The 23164-nt window shown below is 38.4% G+C and overlaps 1 protein-coding gene across 9 annotated transcripts in view; it reads right to left on the bottom strand.

The window, feature by feature from the left end:
• MIA2 (MIA SH3 domain ER export factor 2) overlaps positions 1 to 23164 on the bottom strand; it is a 104732-nt gene that overhangs the window by 67724 nt on the left and 13844 nt on the right. For 4 of the 9 annotated variants that reach the window (XM_059914139.1, XM_059914142.1, XM_059914141.1 and 1 more), the window contains exons 5-6: positions 21688 to 21906; positions 21482 to 21582 (exon numbers count right to left, since the gene is read on the bottom strand). In XM_059914139.1, coding sequence (XP_059770122.1) covers positions 21482 to 21582; positions 21688 to 21906 — 320 coding nt within the window. Of the gene's footprint in view, positions 1 to 15314; positions 15707 to 16121; positions 16208 to 16344; positions 16435 to 17753; positions 17843 to 21481; positions 21583 to 21687; positions 21907 to 23164 lie in introns of those variants that run through there. The other 5 variants (XM_059914148.1, XM_059914147.1, XM_059914146.1 and 2 more) reach the window with 5 other exon arrangements.

Raw genomic sequence — 23164 nt, 5'->3', positions numbered from 1 at the left:
CATAAAAATATGCCAGGTCCTGGGACTTCCCTGGTGGTCCAGTGGTTAAGAATCTGCCTGCCAATGCAGGGAACGCAGGTTCAATCCCTAGTCGAGGAACTAAGATCCCACATGCCGCGGGGCAACTAAGCCCACACACTCTAGAGCCCACGCACCACAACTAGAGAGCCCGTGTGCTGCAACAAAGAGCCCATGTGCTGCAATGAAAGATCCGACGCAGCCAAATAAATAAATAAATATTAAAATATATATATATGCCAGGTCCTAAAATGGGACAGAGGCTAGAGAGAAAGGTATATTATTAGACTAAACTGTCTGATTCTTATTCTTCTGGTTTCTTTTTTTTTCCCCTCAGTATACAACCATTTAGTAAAGGTTTAGTTAAATGTTTCACTCTTGTTTCAGCAGCCTTATGAGATATTAGGCTTAGCCTAACATTCTAAATAAAAGCAGGGCAGGGTTATAAACACATTTTTGTTTATAACTCCCTTTTTCTCTATCTGATTTAAAACACAATTGCATAATGCAAAATTAGAAATTTATTTTGTTGGATGTAAAACACATAAAGATGTAAATTGTAACAAAAACAGCATATAGAACGCAAGGATGGAACTATATAGAAGCAAAGTTGTTGACATTAGGTGGATTAACCCAAAGTAAATCATTATAAATCAAACACATACAGTTAAGGCGGGGGGGGGGGGGAGACTAAAATGGCACAGTAGAAAACATCTATATAACACAAAAGAAATGGAGGAACTAAGAAACAAAAAAGACCTAAAAAATACAGAAAATAAATAGCAAAATGGCAGAAGTATCACTAATTATATTAAACGTAAATGGGTTACACTGTCCAATTAAATGGCAGAGATTGGAAGAATGGACCAAAGAAAAAACACGTTCCAACTATATGCCATCTACAAGACACATACTTTAGATTAAAACACATAAATAGATTGAAAGATGGAAGAAGAGGTGAGATTGGTTCAAGATGGCAGAGTAGAAGGACGTGCTCTCCCTCCCTCTGGCGAGAGCACCGGAATCACAACTAACTGCTGAACAATCATCAACATGAAGACACTGTCATCAAAAAAGATACCCCACATCCAAAGACAAAGGAGAAGCCATAATGAGACGGTAGGAGGGCGCAATCACAATAAAACCAAATCCCATAACTGCTGGGTGGGTGACTCACAAAATGCAGAACAATTATACCACAGAAGTGCACCCACTGGAGTGGAGGTTCTGAGCCCCACGTCAGTCTTCCCAACCTGGGGGTCCGGCAACAGGAGGAGGAATTCCTAGAGAATCAGACTTTGAAGGCTAGCGGGATGTGACTGCAGGACTTCGACAGGACTGGGGGAAACAGAGACTACACTCTTGGAGGATACACACAAGGTAATGTGCGCATCGGGACCCAGGGGAAGGAGCAGTGACCCCATAGGAGACTGAACCAGACCTATCTGCTAGTGCTGCAGGGTCTCCTGCAGAGGCGGGGGGTGGCTGTGTCTCACCGTGAGAACAAGGACACTGGCAGCAGAAGTTCTGGGAAGTACTCCTTGGCGTGAGCCCTTCCAGAGTACACCATTAACCTCACCAAAGAGCCTGGGTAGGCTCCAGTGTTGGGTTGCCTCAGGCCAAACAACCAACAGGGAGGGAACCCAGCCCCACCCATTAACAGACAAGCAGATTAAAGTTTTACTGAGCTCTGCCCAACAGAGCAACAGCCAATTCTACCCACCACCAGTCCCTCCCATCAGGTAACTTTCACAAGCCTCTTAGATAGCCTAATCCACCAGAGGGCAGACAGCAGAAGCAAGAACAACTACAATCCTGTAGCCTGTGAAACGAAACCACATTCACTGAAAGACAGACAAGATAAAAAGGCAGAGGGCTATGTACCAGATGGTGCAACAAGATAAAACGCCATAAAAACAACTAAATGAAGTGGAAATAGGTAACCTTCCAGAAAAACAATTCAGAATAACAATAGTGAAGATGATACAGGACCTCGGAAAAAGAATGGAGGCAAAGATCAGAAGATGCAGGAAATGTTTAACAAAGACCTAGAAGAATTAAAGAACAAACAAAAAGAGATGAACAATACAATAACTGAAATGAAAACTACACTAGAAGGAATCAATAGCAGAATAACTGAGGCAGAAGAACGGATAAGTGACCTGGAAGACAGAATGGTGGAATTCACTGCTGCAGAACAGAATAAGGAAAAAAGAATCAAAAGGAATGAAGACAGCCTAAGAGACCTCCGGGACAACATTAAATGCGGTAACATTCGCATTCTCCTTCTGGGGTCCCAGAAGGGGAAGAGAGACAGAAAGGAAACAGAAATATTTGAAAATATTTGAAAAGATTATAGTCGAAAACTTCCCTAACATGGGAAAGGAAATAGCCACCCAAGTCCAGGAAGCACAGAGAGTCCCAGGCAGGATAAACCCAAGGAGAAACACACCAAGACACATAGTAATCAAATTGGCAAAAATTAAAGACAAAGAGAAATTATTGAAAGCAGCAAGGGAAAAATGACAAATAACATACAAGGGAACTCCCATAAGGTTAACAGCTGATTTCTCAGCAGAAACTCTACAAGCCAGAAGGGAGTGGCATGACATATTTAAAGTGACGAAAGGGAAGAACCTACAACCAAGATTACTCTACCCAGAAATGATCTCATTCAGATTCAATGGAGAAATCAAAAGCTTTACAGACAAGCAAAAGCTAAGAGAATTCAGCACCACCAAATCAGTTCTACAACAAATGCTAAAGAAACTTCTCTAAGTGGGAAACACATGAGAAGAAAAGGACCTACAAAAACAAACCCAAAACAATTAAGAAAATGGTAATAGGAACATATATATTGATAATCACCTTAAATGTGAACGGATTAAATGCTCCAACCAAAACACACATGCTTGCTGAATGGATACAAAAACAAGACCCATATATTTGCTGTCTACAAGAGACCCACTTCAGACCTAGGGACATATACAGACTGAAAATGAGCGGATGGAAAAAGATATTTCATGCAAATGGAAATCAAAAGAAAGCTGGAATAGCAATACTCATATCACATAAAATAGACTTTAAAATAAAGAATGTTACAAGAGACAAAGAAGGACATTACATAATGATCAAGGGATCAAACCAAGAAGAAGATATAACAATTATACATATATATGCATCCAACATAGGAGCACCTCAATACATAAGGCAACTGCTAGCAGCTATAAAAGAGGAAATCGACAGTAACACAATAATAGTGGGGGACTTTAACACCTCACTTACACCAATGGACAGATCATCCAAACAGAAAATTAAGAAGGAAACACAAGCTTTAAATGACACAATAGACCAGATAGATTTCATTGATATTTATAGGACATTCCATCAAAAAACAGCAGATTACACTTTCTTCTCAACTGCGCATGGAACATTCTCCAGGATAGATCACATCTTGGGTCACAAAATCAAGCCTCAGTAAATTTAAGAAAACTGAAATCATACCAAACATCTTTTCCAACCACAACGCTATGAGATTAGAAGTCAATTACAGGGGGAAAAAAATGTAAAAAACACAAACACATGGAGGCTAAACAATACGTTACTAAATAACCAAGGGATCTCTGAAGAAATCAAAGAGGAAATCAAAAAATACCTAGAGGGGCTTCCCTGGTGGCGCAGTGGTTGAGAATCTGCCTGCCAATGCAGGGCACACGGGTTCGAGCCCTGGTCTGGGAAGATCCCACATGCCGCGGAGCAACTAGGCCCGTGAGCCACAACTACTGAGCCTGCGCGTCTGGAGCCTGTGCTCCGCAACGAGAGAGGCCGCGATAGTGAGAGGCCCGCGCGCCGCGATGAAGAGTGGCCCCCACTCGCCGCAACTGGAGAAAGCCCTCGCACAGAAACGAAGACCCAACACAGCCATAAATAAATAAATAATTTAAAAAATAATAATAATTAAAAAAAAAAAATACCTAGAGACAAATGACAATGAAAACATGATACAAAACCTATGGGATGCAGCAAAAGCAGTTCTAAGAGGGAAGTTTATAGCAATACAATCCTACCTTAAGAAACAAGAAACATCTCAAATAAACAACCTAACCTTACACCTAAAGCAATTAGAGAAAGAAGAACAAAAAAACCCCAAAGTTAGCAGAAGGAAAGAAATCATAAAGATCAGAGCAGAAATAAATGAAATAGAAACAAAGAAAACAATAGCAAAGATCAATAAAACTAAAAGCTGGTTCTTTGAGAAGATAAACAAAATTGATAAGCCATTAGCCAGACTCATCAAGAAAAAGAGGGAGAGGACTCAAATCAATAAAATTAGAAATGAAAAAGGAGAAGTTACAACAGACACCGCAGAAATACAAAGCATCCTGAGAGACTACTACAAGCAACTCTATGCCATTAAAATCGACAACCTGGAAGAAATGGACAAATTCTTAGAAAGGTATAACCTTCCAAGACTGAACCAGGAAGAAATAGAAAATATGAACAGACCAATCACAAGTAATGAAATTGAAACTGTGATTAAAAATCTTCCAACAAACAAAAGTCCAGGACCAGATGGCTTCACAGGTGAATTCTATCAAACATTTACAGAAGCACTAACACCCATCCTTCTCAAACTCTTCCAAAAAATTGCAGATGAAGGAACACTCCCAAACTCATTCTATGAGGCCACCATCACCCTGATACCAAAACCAGACAAAGATACTACAGAAAAAAAATTAGAGACCAATATCACTGATGAATATGGATGCAAAAATCCTCAACAGGGCTTCCCTGGTAGCGCAGTGGTTGAGAATCTGCCTGCCAATGCAGGGGACACGGGTTCGATCCCTGGTCTGGGAAGATCCCACATGCCACGGAGCAACTGGGCCCGTGAGCCACAATTACTGAGCCTGCACATCTGGAGCCTGTGCTCCGCAACAAGAGAGGCCGCGATAGTGAGAGGCCTGCGCACCGCGATGAAGAGTGGCTCCCGCTTGCCAAAACTAGAGAAAGCCCTCGCACAGAAACGAAGACCCAACACAGCCAAAAATAAATAAATAAATAAAATGGGAAGAGTCATTGTATGTATTTCATAGTTATTGTGAAGTGGATGTGAGTTACTGCATGTAGATTTCTTATAAAAAAAAATCCTCAACAAAATACTAGTAAACAGAATCCAACAACACATTAAAAGGATCATACACCATGATCAAGTGGGATTTATCCCAGGGATGCAAGGATTCTTCAATATACGCAAATCAATCAATGTGATACACCATATTGACAAATTGAAGAAGAAAAACCACATGATCCTCTCAACAGATGCAGAAAAAGTTTTGACAAAATTCAACATCCATGTATGATAAAATCTCTCCAGAAAGTGGGCATAGAGGGAACTTACCTCAACATAATAAAGGCCATATATGACAAACCCACAGCCAACATCATTCTCAATGGTGAAAAACTGAAAGCACTTCCTCTAAGATCAGGAACAAGACAAGGATGTCCACTCTCACCACTATTATTCAACATAGTTTTGGAAGTCCTAGCCACGGCAATCAGAGAAGAAAAAGAAATAAAAGGAATACAAATTGGAAAAGAAGAAGTAAAGCCGTCACTGTTTGCCGATGACATGATACTATACATAGAGAATCCTAAAGATGCCACCAGAAAACTACTAGAACTAATCAATGAATTTGGTAAAGTTGCAGGATACAAAATTCATGCACAGAAACCTCTTGCATTCCTATACACTAATGATGAAAAATCTGAAAGAGAAATTAAGGAAACACTAACATTTACCACTGCAACAAAAAGAATAAAATACCTAGGAATAAACCAACCTAGGGAGACAAAAGACCTGTATGAAGAAAACTATAAGACACTGATGAAAGAAATTAAAGATGATACAAACAGATGGAGATATACCATGTTCTTGGACTGGAAGAATCAATATTGTGAAAATGACTATACTACCCAAAGCAATCTACAGATTCAATGCAATTGCTATCAAATTACCAATGGCCTTTTTTACAGAACTAGAACAAAAAATCTTAAAATTTGTATGGAGACACAAAAGACCCCGAATAACCAAAGCAGTCGTGAGGGAAAAAAAAACGAGCTGGAAGAGTCAGACTCCCTGACTTCAGACTATACTACAAAGCTACAGTAATCAAGACAATATGGTACTGGCACAAAAACAGAAATATAGAGCAATGGAACAGGATAGGAAGCCCAGAGATAAACCCACACACCTATGGTCAACTAATCTATGACAAAGGAGGCAAGGATATACAGTGGAGAAAAGACAGTCTCTTCAATAAGTAGACAGCTACAGGTAAAAGAATGAAAATAGAACACTCCCTAACACCACACACAAAAATAAACTCAAAATGAATAAGAGACCTAAATGTAAAACCAGACACTATAAAACTCTTAGAGGAAAACATAGGAAGAAAACTCTTTGACATAAATCACAGCAAGATCTTTTTTGATCCACCTCCTAGAGTAATGGAAATAAAAACAAAGATAAACAAATAGGACCTAATGAAACTTAAAAGCTTTTGCAAAGCAAAGGAAACTACAAACAAGACGAAAAGACAACCCTCAGAATGAGAGAAAATATTTGCAAACGAATCAACGGACAAAGGATTAATCTCCAAAATATATAAACAGCTCATGCAGCTCAACATTAAAAAAACAAACAACCCAATCCAAAAATGGGCAGAAGACCTAAATAGACATTTCTCCAAAGAAGACATACAGATGGCCAAGAAGCACATGAAAAGCTGTTCAACATCACTAATTATTAGAGAAATGCAAATCAAAACTACAATGAGGTATCACCTCACACCAGTTAGAATGGGCATCATCAGAAAATCTACAAACAACAAATGCTGGAGAGGGTGTGGAGAAAAGGGAACCCTCCTGCACTGTTGGTGGGAATGTAAATTGATACAGCCACTATGGAGAACAATATGGAGGTTCCTTAAAAAACGAAAAATAGAATTACCATATGACCCAGCAATCCCACTACTGGGCATATACCCAGAGAAAACCATAATTCAAAAAGACACATGCACCCCAATGATCATTGCAGCAGTATTTACAATAACCAGGTCACGGAAGCAACCTAAATGCCCATCGACAGACGAATGGATAAAGAAGATGTGGTACATATATACAATGGAATAATCTCAGCCATAAAAAGGAATGAAATTGGGTCATTTGTAGAGACGGGGATGAATCTAGAGGCTGTCATACAGAGTGAAGTAAGTCAGAAAGAGAAAAACAAGTATCATATATTAATGCATATATGTGGAACCTAAAAAAATGGTACAGATGAACCGGTTTGCAGAGCAGAAATTGAGACACAGATGTAGAGAACAAACGTATGGACACCAAGGGGGGAAAGGTGGGGGGTGTGTGTGTGATGAATTGGGAGATTGGGGTTGATATATATACACTAATATGTATAAAATGGATAACTAATAAGAACCTGCTGTATAAAAAAAAAGATAAAATAAAATTCAAAACTTCAAAGAAAAAAAAAATGGAAGAAGATATCCCACACAAACAATAACCAAAGAAGAGCTAGAGTGGCCATATTATTATCAGACAAAATAGACTTTAAGAGAAAAATTGTTATTAGTAACAAAGAAGGACATTATATAATGATAAAAGGGTCTATCCATCAAGATGTAACAATTATAAACATATATCCACCTCACAATAGAGCTCCAAAATATATGAAATAAAAACTAGTATAAATGAAAGGAAAAATAGACAGTTCAATAGTAATTAGAGTCCTTAAGACTCTACTTTCGATCATGAATAACAAACAGTCAGAAGATTAGCAAGGAAATAGAAAACTTGAACAACGCTATATACCAACATGTATCTACAGAGCACTCCACTCAACAACAGCAGAATACACTTTCTTCTCAAATGCACATGAAACATTCTCCAGGCTAGACCATATGCCAGGCCTTAACCAAGTCTCAATATTTTAAAAGCTTGAAATCATACAAAGTATGATTTCTGATCATAATGGAATAAAATTAGAAATTAATAACAGAAGCAAATTTGGAAAATTCATGAATAGGTGAAATACTCCTAAATAACCCACGGGTCAAAAAAGAAATCACAAGAGAAATCAGAAAATACTTTGAGATGAAAGAAAACAAAACATTCCAAATTTATGGAATGCAGTTAAAACAGTGCTCAGAGAGAAATTTATTGCTATAAAAGCCTACATTTTTAAAAAATAAGATCTTAAATCAATAGCCCAACCTAACCCTAAACCTTAAGGAACTAGAAAAAGAGCAAAATAAACCCAAAACAAGCAGAAGGAAGAAAATAATAAAGACTACAGCAGAATCAAACAAAAAAGTAACACAGAAAAATACAGAAAAAACAAAACCAAATGGGGAAGCTGGGATGAAGTTAGAGAGTAGCACTGACATATATACACTACCAAATGTAAAATGGATGGCTAGTGGGAAGCTGCTGCATAGCACAGGGAGATGAGCTCAATGCTGTGTGACAACCTAGAGAGGTGGGATAGGGAGGATGGGAGGGAGGCTCAAGAGGGAGGGGATATGGGGATATATGTATACATACAGCTGATTCACTTTGTTGTACAGCAGAAACTAACACAACACTGTAAAGCAATAATACTCCAGTAAAGATAAAAACAAACAAACATTGGTTTTGGGGAGAAAAAAAATCAACAAAATCAAGCAACAAAATTGACAAATCTGTAGCTAGATTAACCAAGAAAAAGAGAAGACTCAAATTACTAAAACCAGTAATTAAAGTATTACTAGCAATCTTACAGAAACGAAAAAGATCTTGAGAACAATAGTATGTCAACAAATTACATAACCTAGGTGAAACTGACAAATTACTAAAAACACATAAACTACTAAAACTAACTCAAGAAGAAACAGAAAATCTGATTAGACCTAAAACAAATAAATAGACTGAGTTAGTACAGTTGGCCCTTCGTATCCATGGGTTCTGCAGCCACAGATTCAACTAACTGTAGATTAAAAAAAAAATTTTTTTTATTTTCCAGAAAGTTCCAAAAAGCAAAACTTAAATTCGCCACACACTGGCAACTACTTACATAGCATTTACATTTTATTCGGTATTATAAGGAATCTAGAGATGATTTAAAATATACAGGAGGAAGGATGTGCATAGGTTATTTACAAATACTATGCCATTTTATGAAAGGGACTTGAGCATCCTCCAATTTTGGTATTCATGGGGGTCCTGGAACCAATCCCCTGTGGATACCAACAAAGAAAGACCCAGGGCCAGTTGGATTCAGTAGTGAATTATACCAAAAGTTTACTGAAGAATTAACACCAATCATTCTCAAACTCTTCCAGAAAACAAAAGAGGAGGAACTCTTCCTAACTCATTCATTCTATGAGGCCAGTATTACCCTGATATGATAGTCAGACAAATACATCACAAGAAAAGAAAACCACACATCAATATTTGTTATAAACATAGATGCAAAATCCTCAACAAAATACTAGCAAAGCAAATCCAGCAGCATGTAAAAACAATTATATATCATGACAGTGGAATTTATTACAAGAATACAAGGTTGGTTCAACACACAAAACTAAACCAATGTTAAACACAATATTAAAAGAATAAAGAAGGAAAAAACCCATGATCACTCAACAGACAAAGAAAAGAGATTTAACAAAATCCAACACCCTTTCAGGATCAAAGCACTCAACAAACTAGGACTGAAGGGAACTTCCTCAACCTTATAAGGGGCATCTATGAAAAAACAGCTCACATACTTAACAGGGCAAGGCTGAAAGCTTTCACCTTAAGACCAGTAACAAGACAGGGATGTTCACTCTCTCCACATTGATTCAACATTGTACTAGAGATTCTAACCAGGCAATTAGGCAAGAAAAAGAAATAAAAGGCACCCAGACTGGGGGAAAAAAAAAAGTAAAACTATCTCCATTTGAAGATGACATAATCTCACATATAAAAAAAAAATCCTAAACCATACATACATACACACACACACACACACACACACACACACACAAACACACACACAAACTATTAGAGCTAACAAACAAGTTCAGGAAAGCTGTAGGATACAAAATCAAAAGAGAAAAATCAGTCATATTTCTATACAACAGCAATGAGCCACCTGAAAATGAAATTAAGAAAACATTTCCATTTACAACAGAAAAAAAAATACTTAGGAATAAATTTAACAAAGTTAAGTGGAAATCTTATACTCTGAAAACTACAAAACACTGTTGAAAGAAAGTAAATAAGATCTAAATAAATGGAAACACATCCCATGTTCATAGATTGGAAGACTTAATATTGTCAAGATGGCAATACTCTCCAAATTTATGTACAGAGTCAATGCAATCCCTATCAAAATTCCAAATGCCTCTTTCATAAAAACAGACAAGCAGATCCTAAAATTCATATGGAAATGCAAGGGATAGCATTTCCTTTTATAGAGATATATAGTCATAGATACATACAAACATACATACGTATGGTTGTCTATCTATCTATCTACACACATATTAGCCAAAACAATATTGAAAATGAAGAACAATGTTGGAGTATTCATACTTCCCTATTTCAAAACTTACTACAAAGTTACAATAATAAAGACAGCTTGGTAATAGCCTAAGGAAAGACATAGAGACCAATGGAGTAGAAATGAGTATCCAGAAATAAACTCTTAAACTTACCGTCAATTATGATGGAAAGTTATACCATGTTCATGGACTGGAAGAATTAATATTGTTAAAATAGCTATACTGCCCAAGGCAATCTACAGATTCAATGCAACCTCTATCAAATTACCAAAGGCATTTTTCACAGAACTAGAACAAATAATTTTAAAATTTGTATGGAAACACAAAAAAACCCGTATAGCCAAAACAATCTTGAGAAAGATGAACAGAGCCAGAAGAATCATGCTCCCTGACCTCAGACTATACTACAAAGCTATAATAATCAAGCCAGTATGGTACTGGCACAAAAACAGACACATAGATCAATGGAACAGAATAGAGAGCTCAGAAATAAATCCACACACTTATGGTCAATTAATCTATGACAAAGGAGGCAAGAATATACAACTGGGAAAAGACAGTCTCTTCAATACGTGGTGCTGGGAAAACTGGACAGCTACATGTAAAAGAATGAAATTAGAATATTTTCTCACACCATATACAAAAATAAACTCAAAGTGGATTAAAGACCTAAATGTAAGATCAGAAACCATAAAAACTCCTGGAAGGGGGCTTCCCTGGTGGCTCAGTGGTTAAGAATCCACCTGCCAATGCAGGAGACATGGGTTTGAGCCCTGGTCCAGGAAGATCCCACATGCCATGGAGCAACTATGCCCGTGCACCACAACTACTGAGCCTGCTCTAGAGCCCACGAGCGACAACTACTGAGCCCGTGTGCCACAACTACTGAAGCCCACGTGCCTAGAGCCCGTGCTCCGCAACAAGAGAAGCCACCGCAATGATTAGCCCACGCACCACAATGAAGAGTAGCCCTCACTCGCTGCAACTAGAGAAAGCCTACATGCAGCAATGAAGACCCAACACAGTCAAAAATAAATAAATAAAATAAATAATTTAAAAAAAAAAAAACTCCTGGAAGAAAACATAGGCAGAACACTTTTTGACAAAAATTATAGCAATATTTTTTTGGATCTGTCACCTAAGGCAAAGGAAACAAAAGTAAAAATAAACAAACAAGGCCTAATTAAACTTAAAAGCCTTTGCACAGCAAATGAAACCATCTACAAAATGAAAAGACAACCTACTGAATGGGAGAAAATATTTGCCAATGACCTGACCAATAAAGGGTTAATATCCAAAATATATAAACAGTTCATACAATTCTATGTCAAAAACACACACAACCCAATTTAAAAATGAGTGAAAGACCTGAAAAGACATTTTTCCAAAGAAGACAAACAGATGGCCAACAGGCACATAAAAAGACACTCAACATCGCTAATCATCAGAGAAATGCAAATCAAAACCACAATGAGATATCACCTCATACCTGTCAGAAAGGTTATCATCAAAAAGACCACAAACCACAAATGCTGGCAAGGATGTGGAGAAAAGGGAACCCTTGGACACTGTTGGTGGGAATGTAAACTGGTGCAGCCACTGTGGAAAACATTATGGAGGTTTCTCAAAAAACTAAAAATAGAGCTACCATATGATACAGCAATTCCACTCCTGGGCATACATCCGAAGAATACAAAGATTAATTTGAAAAGATACACGCACCACAATGTTCATTGCAGCATTACTTACAATTGCCAATATATGGAAGCAACCTAAGCGTCCATCAACAGATGAATGGATAAAGAAGATGTGATAGATACAGATATAGATACAATGGAATATTACTCAGTCATAAAAAAGAATAAAATTTTGCCATTTGCAACAACATGGGAACCTGGAGGGTATTATGCTTAGTAAAATGACTGAGACAGAGAAAGACAGATACTGTATGTTATCACTGTGTGTGGGATCTAAAAAAATAAAACAAGTGAATACAACAAAACAGAAACTGACTCACAGATATAATGAACAAACTAGTGGTTACCAGTGGGGAGGGGGGAGGGGCAGGAAAAAGGGAGGGGGTTAAGATGTACAAACTACTATGCATAAAGTAAATATGCTACAAGGATATATTGTACAGCACAGGGAATATTGCCAATATTTTATAATAACTTTAAATGGAGGATAATCTATAGAAGTTCTGAATCACTATGTTGTACACCTGAAACTAATATAATATTGTAAATGAACTATATCAATAAAAAAAATTATGGTCAATTGATTTTTAACAGCAGTACCAATACAAAATTAATGAGGAAAGAGGAGTCTTTTCAACAAATGGTATTGGGACAAGTGAATATCTACCCGCTAACACAAGAATCTGAACCCATACTTTATACCATATATAAAAATTAATTTTAAATGGATCACAGACCTTAATGTAAGAAAAAACTCTTAGAAGGAAGCACAGATGTAAATCTTTGTGGCCTTATTTTAAACATTGGTTTCATAGATATAACACCAAAAGCATACGCAACCAAAGGAAAAAAAAAAGATAAACTAGATTTCATCAAAATTAAAAACCTTGGTGCTTCAAAGGTCACCATCAAGAAAGTAAAAAGACAATCCACAGAATAGGAGAAAATATTTGCAAATCATATACCTGATAAGGGTCTAATTTCATTAATATATAAAGAACTCTTATGACTTCAACAATAAAAAGACAAATAATCCAATTTTTTAAATGGTAAAAGAACTGAATAGATATTTCTCCAAAGAAGACAACACAAATGGCCAATAAGCACATGTGAGGTTGTTCAACATCATTAGTCATTAGGGGACTGCAAATCAAAACCACAATGAGATATACCACTTTACACTCATCATTAGAGTGACTATTTAGAAAAAAAAAGTATCGGAGAGGATGTGGGAAATTCAACCCTCATAAACTGCCGGTGGGGATGTAAAATGGTACAGCATCTGTGGAAAACAATTTGGCAGTTCTTCCAAAAGTTAAACATTCAGTAAATATGATCCAGTAATTCCACTCCTAGGTATATACCCAAGAGAACTGAAAATATTCATTAAAAAAATTTGTACATGAATGCCCATAGTAGCATTAGTCATAGTAGTGAAAAAGTACAAACAACCCAAATATCCATTAAACTATGAATGAATATTCAAAATATAGTATATCTAGACAGTGAAATACTTTTCAGCCATAAAAAGGAATGAAGTACTGTTACATGGTACAACACGAAAGACTCTTGAAAGTGTGCTAAGTAGATGAAGCCAGACACAAAAGGCCACATATCGTATGATCCATTTACATGAAATGTCCAGAATAGACAAATTCATAGAGAAAGTAGATTAGTGGTGGCCAAGGGATGGAGTGAGGTGAGAATTGGGAATGACTACTAATAAGGACAGGGTTTCTTTTTAGGGTGATAAAAATATTCCAACGTTGTGGCCACACACACACACAACACAATGAACATTAAAAAAAAAAAAATCACTGAATTCGATACTATAAAAGGGTAAATTTTATGTTATATGATTATACCTCAATAAAAAATTATTTTTTAACTTAAAAAAAAAATTAAAAAGCAGAGCAGTGTTGTGCTATCCTAGGCCCCAGGCCAGTGTTGTGAGCATAGTGCATTTAGCCAAAAAAGTCATCCAGATGAAGATATTGTTCACAGAGTTGTTTTTCGTGAAAAAAGGGAAATATGTGCAATCTGAAATTCTCTCTCATCCCACAAATCCTTATCTTTCTATATATCCTATCTCTTTGAATAAGTTGCCATAACCAGAAACTGGGAGTCATTCTAGATTCCTTTTCTCTCTCTGATCCTTTGCATACAATCATTAAATTCCTACCCACTATAGTTCTTAGCTACTAAATATTTCCCATTCAGTACCCTCTTCTCTACCCCTACTTGACGACTCTGTCACCTCTCCCTTACACCCTGCTTCTAGTTTTGTTGTCCTTACACCTAACCTACATACTACTAACAGGAAGATCTATTTAAACCAAAAGTCTAACCACTGCAATACTTCAAGGGCTCTTCAGCACCTACATCACTTGGAATAAACTTATGCCTCCAACAAGCATCACTGCACATCACTCCCTGAGCCCACTTTACACTCTAGTAATACTGCTCCCAGTCTGCTGTACATACCATGTTGTTTTCATTCCTGCTCTACTGAAGCTATTCGCTCAGCCTGGAAAGGCTTTCATAAACACTCAAGAAAATGACTTAGGTGTCTTTTCAAGGAACGCGAAGTTTCAGTACTAAAAGGAATTCATTTCAGAGGATCTGTCCTCAAGTTTCTCACTGTCGGGGAAACCACGTGTTATTGACCTCTGTTCAAAATAAATAACAGGACCGAAAGGCTAATTCATTTTAGGAATCGGGGAAACACACCCTTGTAAAGTCCTGCTAAGCTAATGCTCTCTTCACATTCCTGATCTCCAGGTCCCCTTACACCACACAAAAAAACCGCCCAGGCATCCTAGGAACCTGGCTACTGTCTCGGACACAGGCCGTAGCCCGGCGACAGGTGAGAACTGGCTTCAGGACCTCCGACCACCGCCGCTCAGACCCCAAAGCCAAAATCGGCTGCTACCTTCCCCGGGCGGCTCCCGCGACCCCTGAGCCAAGTGACCCGGATCGCGCCTGGACTCACCCGGCGAAGCTTTCCCAGGACCAGCCCCAAGTGCGGCTGAGAGACAGTCCCGGGCCCCTCCATGGCGTCAAGGCTGCCCTGGCAGTCGGCGCCGTATCCAGGGCCTGGCCGAGCCACCACCAGCGGGACCGGACACGCAGCGTCCGGTCCGGAACCCAAACCCGCACCCGGCAACCGGAGCAGACCACTGCGGAGCCGGCTGCGGGGAGGTCCCAGAGATGAACGGCGCCTACGGGTCTCAAGTGTCCACGCTGCCCAGCCGGGGAGCTTCGGCCCCTAGGTTACGCTTTGCGTCCTGAAGAGCCGAAGGCCCAAGCCCGCCCGCACGAGCCTGCGACCTGCACTCTCCTCGCCGCCCTACCCCTCGGTTTGGTTTCGGCCAGACCGCCGCACGGAGGCGGGGTCGCGGGGACTCCGTTAATTTCCCCTCCTACTTCGCGCGAGGTTCGTAGACGTGTCCCGGTCGTTCTCTCTTAAAGGGGCCGGGGCTCTACCTGGCGGAGCTACCCAGCCTTGGAAATCGAGAGGCTTGGGGCTGGTAGAATGGGATTCGACCTCGGGGCCTGCTCTGTGGTGTGGGCCGCACCGCCCCGAACGTCAGAACTAGGTCTCAGGAGCCCCCACCTCGGGTGCCGGCGGCGAGGCTTCTCCCGGAGGCCCCTCGGCGTAGCCCAGCGGGGTGAGCGCGACGCGCCCCCTCGGCCCGGGTGCCGGCGCCTGGCCCAGCCCCAGCCCCCATCGCTTTCCTCTCGCAGCCCCGCTAGAGCCTGCTGTCCGCACCCCACGGAAGCCCTGACGGCGTCGTACCCTGGGGGAGCCCGCCGACCCAGGGAAACCGGCCGCCGTCTTCATTCCTGTCAGAAAATGGCTTGCAGGGCCCGCGCCTGCTGCCAGCCGTGTCCGGACTTTGGACAGGAAGGCGTCTCGGGTCAGCTGTGGTCTGGGCAAAGTTTAACCTCTCCCACGCAAGAGGACATCGATCGGGCCTCCTCCGCCCTGCGGAGGGTTCGAGGGCTTTACTCACTTTTACCTGAGTTACCTGGGCACTTGCTGGGCAAACCTCTTTAAACTCCATGAACTCCTAGGTACCCAAATGCTAAATCAAACCCGTATGGACCTTAGCTGGGCGCGTGCTGTTCTCCTCTGTGGAAGGGAAGCTAAAAGTAGCATCTTGCCCTCTAAATTTAGGACCCTATATTTAGGTCTGTTGAATAAAATACCCAGGGCTGGATCTGTTCTTGGAGATGGGTTTTAGTTAACACAGGTGTAAAGGATCACCCATCTCTGAGTCTTCTAATTGAAGTCCTTCATGAACCAACTCAAAAAGCCACAGATACTTCTTCCTAAACAAATCACCCGAGAGAACTCAATAATTGAACAGAATCTTAGTTCCTTAGGAAACTTCCCTAATGTTAAGCTCTAGCAGCAACAGAACTATTGTGCCAAAAAGAATCCAGAAATGGCCCAAGTTCACGGCAAGTGATTTTCAGGACCAAAATGCAGGCTAGTTTTTTGGAACTCAAAGTGCTCTCTCTCATTTGCCACATCAGCCTAAGGAGTTTCAGGAACTTTCACAAGTAGCAAAGAGTAGCAGCAATTGCTTAATGATTCTCTAGTTTTAAGGTATTACACAACCTTCATAGTGTTGGACAGTGTGTGCTGAAACTAAACTATGTGAATAGTTTACTGAAATCAAAACAGAAGGGGCTTCCCTGGTGGCGCAGTGGTTAAGAATCCGCCTTCCAGTGTAGGGGACACGGGTTCGAGCCCTGGTCCGGGAGGATCCCACATGCCGCATAGAGCAACCAAGCCCATGCGCCACAACTATTGAGCTTGTGCTCTGGATCCCACGAGCCACAACTACTGAGCCTGTGCTCTGGAGCCCATGCTCCGCGACAAGAAAAGCCACTGCAATGAGAATCCCGCGCACTGCAACGAAGAGTGGCCCCCCCCTCGCTGTAACTAGAGAAAGCCTGCGTGCAGCTACGAAGACCCAATGCAGCCAAAAATAAATAAACTAATTAATAAATTAATTTTAAAAATCTAAACAGAAGCATAACCAAAATTTAGAATTTCAAAGGATCTTAGAACAACAACATATGCCTCAATTAAAACACTGTATTACTGAATGAAAATTCTTCAGTAAGTCTGAACATTTTCAGGGAACTCCAGAATCGTTAGCTTTCAGGATTTATTTACAACGTAAAACATTTTTTTAAAAATCCCTTTGCCCTCCCTGAGACAGTCTGTGTCCTTTTCTAGTTTTTCAATAATTACCATTCCAAATATTAAAAACATAGAGCAGGGACAAAAGGATAAATGAAATTTAAAAGAAAAATCTACAAGTTTCCCCATGGCAAAAACAGTAAAACTTAAACTCAATGCCAGGTTCAAACCTAATTTCTTTTCTGCACACTTAGTAGTCATACAGAAACTTACCTCTTCCTCTAGATCTTTCAATTCCATTTTTAAAAAGGTTCATGTTAATATATTCTAATATGTAAATAAAGTTCTACTAAACTCCTCATATCCTTGAGAAAGATTTCAGATTCTAATACATCCTGCACTCTTGTGTTTCCACACTGTGATCCTGCTTTGACACTTGTGTGGTAAAGGGGTGCTATAGGTGGAGTTGCGACTACCAACCCATAATCTAATTTCATGGACATAACTCCTGATTAATTCTTCCTTAAATGTCATGCATAGTACTACCCTCTTAAAATCTACAATTGAAAAGAGAAATACTAAATTAGGTAACTGATAAAAATAAAATTGAATGTTTTATTCTATATTATATTCATATAGAGTACATGGTTTTTACCATGTGAAAGATATAAAAGTTTGTCCTCCTTAAGTAGATATGGGATTTTGCCATCTTATATAAGCTTACTTTAAAGGAAATGGAGAACAAATTCTGTTAGTGTTTGTGACAGCTGCTAGAAAGCATACAAGAACATTGGAAACATGCTAACCAGTACACCTTGTCCACAACCTAGAAACTGATTTCCCTTATGAAGGGCCCTGTTGCTAAACTGTAAACACTAGTTACTCCCATTTAATTAAACAGTCAGTGTCACAGGCTGTAGGATCTAGTCCTTCAAAAGAAAGTCAAACATGCTGAGCCACATCTTCATTCTCTGCACTAGTGATGTAAGAGTTGTTCTCAGAACATACTAAATCAGGAACTACCTGTTGAACAAGAGCTGGGTAATTTCCATTGTTTATTCCGCATATAAATGAATATATTTATATATATTTTTTTATTCTAGTTAAGAATATATAAAGGTTAGAACCCAAAGAGCCTCCTCAATTATAAAATAAAGTAGATTAAAAAGTGGTGTTGATTCCTATTACTTAAACAATTCAAAAAAAGTATTTTGTATACAAAATCTAACTGAAATTGTCAGTGAATAGAAACAATTACCTGAAGCATTTAGGCAAGAAGAAAAGGAAACACTTTTGCCTAAATTTAACTGGAAAATTGCTCAAATTTTCCATTTACTGCAGCTATTATGGATGCTTAATAGACCCACTAAGACTTAGAACTCCTGACCTGGCAGAAACTCTTCAGAGCATTTAGCCCAAACATTATGAACTTAAAGTCGTATAGAGGCCAAACAGTTGAAATAAGTATAGGGAAATGAAAACCGCATGTCTATTCAATGCAAGCGCTATTCAGCTTGAGTTTCTTGTTGCCACAGAAGAACGGAAGACTATGTATTACAGTCTTCTACTTTTTCAAGAGAACGCAGAAATCCAGATTTTTATATGAACTAACCTTTTAAATGTAGTCAACTGGTTCATAATTTTTAAACAATGCTCAAGCCAGCCAATGACCAGTCTGTCATCTAGTCTCTGCTACTGATATTACAGTTTTAAACCTGAGACTTCCCCAGAGAACAAGTGACTCTCCAAGGTCAGAAGATAATTAACAAATTTAAGTTCAATATTTTCATGTCTGAAGAATTTCATCCAAAATGGTTCAAGTAAAATGTATTTGATTATATTTAATGAGTCCACAAAAGTAAGCTTACTTAGCATAGCCTGTATTAAGTAATCACTTTATATGAAAGGTGAATATGGTGTACTAATAAATTATTTTTTAATTTAGTAACTTCACTGGTATAATTTTTGGGAGGGGGGATGACAAGTGAGGGCTATGTCAGTTGGACATACTAACAAGTAGAATTAATTAAATGGGTAGTTGAAAGTTTTATTATGACTATTTTTATAAATTACATCATTATTATTAGTTTTCCTTTTCTCCTATGCTAGAGCAGATTTCTAAGTAACGTTTTTAATCAACATCTTCAACACCAAATCATACAAAGTAAATTAATCACTTCTCTGAACTTATTTACCAAGTAATGTCAACTCTCTGGAAACCAGCAAAGAAATAAAGTAAGGAGGAAGCCTCTGAAAGTAAAACAATATGTGTCATTAAGCCTAGTTTTCACAAATACTCTTACAGTCAGTGGCACCTGGTCACCCTAACTAAAAATCTGGTAAATTATCCTCACTTTTCCATTTTCTTCTCTTTGCTACATTCGATCAATCATTAAATCCAATGAAGTCTATCTACAAAAATCTACCTAGTTTGTCCTTCCAATCATTTTAACAACCACTATGAGATATTAGGCCAAAGGTTAAAAAATGTGGCTAGTGGGCCAGACCCAACCTACAGAATGTTTTGTCTGAACTGCATGATATTTTTTCTAATCTAAATATTTGCCAGCATTAAAAATTGGGAGATTTCACACAAAAGAACCCAGATTTCCAACTTTTCTTGAAATATCAGAAGATCTGGCAAAAACCAGGCTGAAGGTAAGTAGCAGCTACATCTTTCGGAGAAAGCATACACTCTCCAGCTGGCTACAGTTCTCACCTTTCCCTGTGCTGCACTCATTTCATTTGAGTTTATAAACCCTGTTTTAGACCTTCACCATTTATTTCCTGAACTAAAGTGATAACCTCTTGATTGGCCTCCCTGCCTCTGGTCTTTATCCGGTTCAATTCTTATTTGACAACGTTGACAGATAGACTTTAAAAATGAAACTTTTTCAGTTCACTCCCTACTTAAAATTCCTCAATAGTGCCCCATCATTTAAAAGATAGAGTTCAACTTCCTATCATAACATGCAAAGCTATTTTTTATATAATCCCAGTATACAACTTCAGTTTCACTCTGTATTCAATCAGACTGAATTGCTTATAGATCTCCAAAAATGCCAAGCTCTCTCCCACTTCTGTACTTTTAAAAATGCTCTCTCCTCAACCTAGAATGTTTATCCTTTCTTGCCTGGCTAACTCCTACTCTTTCTTCAATATCAGGTCAAGTAAGATCTCTTCTGGGACATTTTCCCAGGCTCCTCCTCCCCACCCTCTCTACCTACCACTTCCAATCAGTCTACTAGGCAGCTCCTCCTGTATATCAGTAGCATCCTGTGGCTATTACAGCACCATATTATAATTATTGCATTTTTTTTTACTGGTGTCCTCCAACTAGAGTGAACTCCTTGAAGGCAACCACTGTTAAATTTCATCTTAAAATGTAAATGAGAAGACAAAAGTGCCTCCTCAATTATTTATTTGGTAGCAGTAGATGAGAAAAGGAACAAACATTTGTAAAAGGTCTCATGTGCCAAGTACTACAGCTAGGTCCTTTTGCAATATTTCATTTACAATAAATGAGATAGAATTTAATAGGATTTACAATAAATGAAAAAGTGGACAGATTTTAGAATTTTAGTTATGACTTGGTTAAATTCTGAGGTACTAGTTGCTTTTGCAAGATTCTCACATTACACCATTTTGAGGTCACAGCTGTCATTCAAATACTAATGATTTGCTTAAGATTAATTTTCAGTTCATATTATTTCTGAGTTAACTCTTAGTGTAATTTCCCCTGATTTGAAAAAAAAGGGGAAGGAAAAAACCCAAATGCTCAAGATCAACAAAGCTTAAGGAAAGTTTCAGAAAAAATCCTTAACAACATCTATGCAACAAAACATTCATGTAAGGAGAAAGCTTACATGTAAGATCTTATGTAAAGAGAAATATTATGTAACACTTACATAGGGAGGATTCACTCAAACATAATTTTCAGCTTTTCCTATACTTAGTAAAATAGGTAAAATTATTGAAAAACGTCTAAAACGTCAACTTACCCTTTCTGTAAGAACTACAATTGGTGAATACGCAGAATTCAGGAAATCATAAACATCAATTTGAAATAAATATTTCAGAATCTGACACTCAGAAGCATCTTCTGTCAATTTATAAATAAAAATATGTTAACACTTGATAAGATGTAATTTTGAATCTAATTTTTTCCTCACTTGCTGCATTGGAGAACAAATAGCTTGTTTCTTACCTTTTTGAGCAACATAATTTTGAGAAGACAAAGAGTAATCAGTTGAAAAGATCTGACTGTTTGACAGGGTATTTTCCACAAATGTGTCTACTTCCACTTGAGCAGGCCTTTCAGTGTCTAGTGATGTTTTTGATTTTTCATCATTATTTTCAGAAGATAGAGTTTTGAAATGTACTTCTTCATGAATTCTCATAGATAACTCTATTTTAGAGACCATATCTGCAAGTAAATAAGGAGAAATGTTTTGGATTTTTTTTTACATGCTTGCTTTGTTGTGGGCTTCCTATTTTTTTTCTAGGCAGGTCATTCTTTGAATCTTGTGGGCATTGTGATACTTCATTATGGAAAGAATTCATTAAAACATAAATTTGTAGCCTCTATTATTCGCTACTTCTGATGTAATAAATTACCACACACTTAGTGGCTTAAAGGATACAAATACATTCTCTTCGAGTTCTGGAAATCAGAAATCCTACAACCAAGGTTTTGGCAGGGCTGTGTGTTCCTTCTGGAGGCTCTAGAGGAGAACCCATTTCATTGCCTTTTCTACCTTCTGAAGGGCATCTGCATCCTTTGACTCATGACCCTGTATATATGAAGATATATATGTACATCTCAAGAACTTTCATTTAAAAAGGATTACCAGGCTTCCCTGGTGACGCAGTGGTTAAGAATCCGCCTGCCAATGCAGGGGACACGGGTTTGAGCCCTGGTCCAGGAAGATCACACATGCCGCGGAACAACTAAGACCGTGCACCACAACTACTAAGCCTGCGCTCTAAAGCCCGCAAGCCACAACTACTGAGCCCGCAGGCCTAGAGCTCATGCTCCACAACAAGAGAAGCCCGCACACTGCAATGAAGAGTAGACTCTGCTTGCCGCAACTAGAGAAAGCCCACGTGCAGCAACAAAGACCCAATGCAGCCAAAAATAAATAAATTTATTTTTAAAAATTTATAAATAAATTTATAAAAAATAATAATAAAAAATAAAAGGGATCACCCTTCCCCAAAATTAAGAAAAAAAATTAATTTGAAACATATGTCATAATTTTACACATTTGTAATGTTATATCATATGCATACCATGTCATCATATGCATACATGTGCATACCATGTCAAATAGCCATCAATTTAAGACAATTCAATTTTCAAACATAGTTTAAACTGATCACCTGATTCAATGAACTAATCAAACAGGATTAAAAAAAAAAGTTCTAACTAGTCCTAGCCTGAGCTATAGTATTCAAGTAAATTGTGGGATTTATTCCTCAGTTACTTTTTAAGACAAGGATAGAAAAGTATCAGTGCAGCCCTGAAAAACAATATTAAAGAATAGTCCTAACTGAATTATTCAATGTCTAACTTTGCTCTTTGAGTTATGAATTTAACACATGGCTTTGATGCTGTCACTTACTTAGCATTGTTTAAAAGATGAAAGTCCCAAGTAAGCAAACACATATCTGTAATTTACTAA

Source organism: Balaenoptera ricei, chromosome 2 (genome assembly GCF_028023285.1).
Source record: "Balaenoptera ricei isolate mBalRic1 chromosome 2, mBalRic1.hap2, whole genome shotgun sequence".
Classification (NCBI taxonomy): Eukaryota; Metazoa; Chordata; class Mammalia; order Artiodactyla; family Balaenopteridae; genus Balaenoptera; species Balaenoptera ricei.
This window is presented reverse-complemented; position numbering and strand designations above follow the sequence as displayed.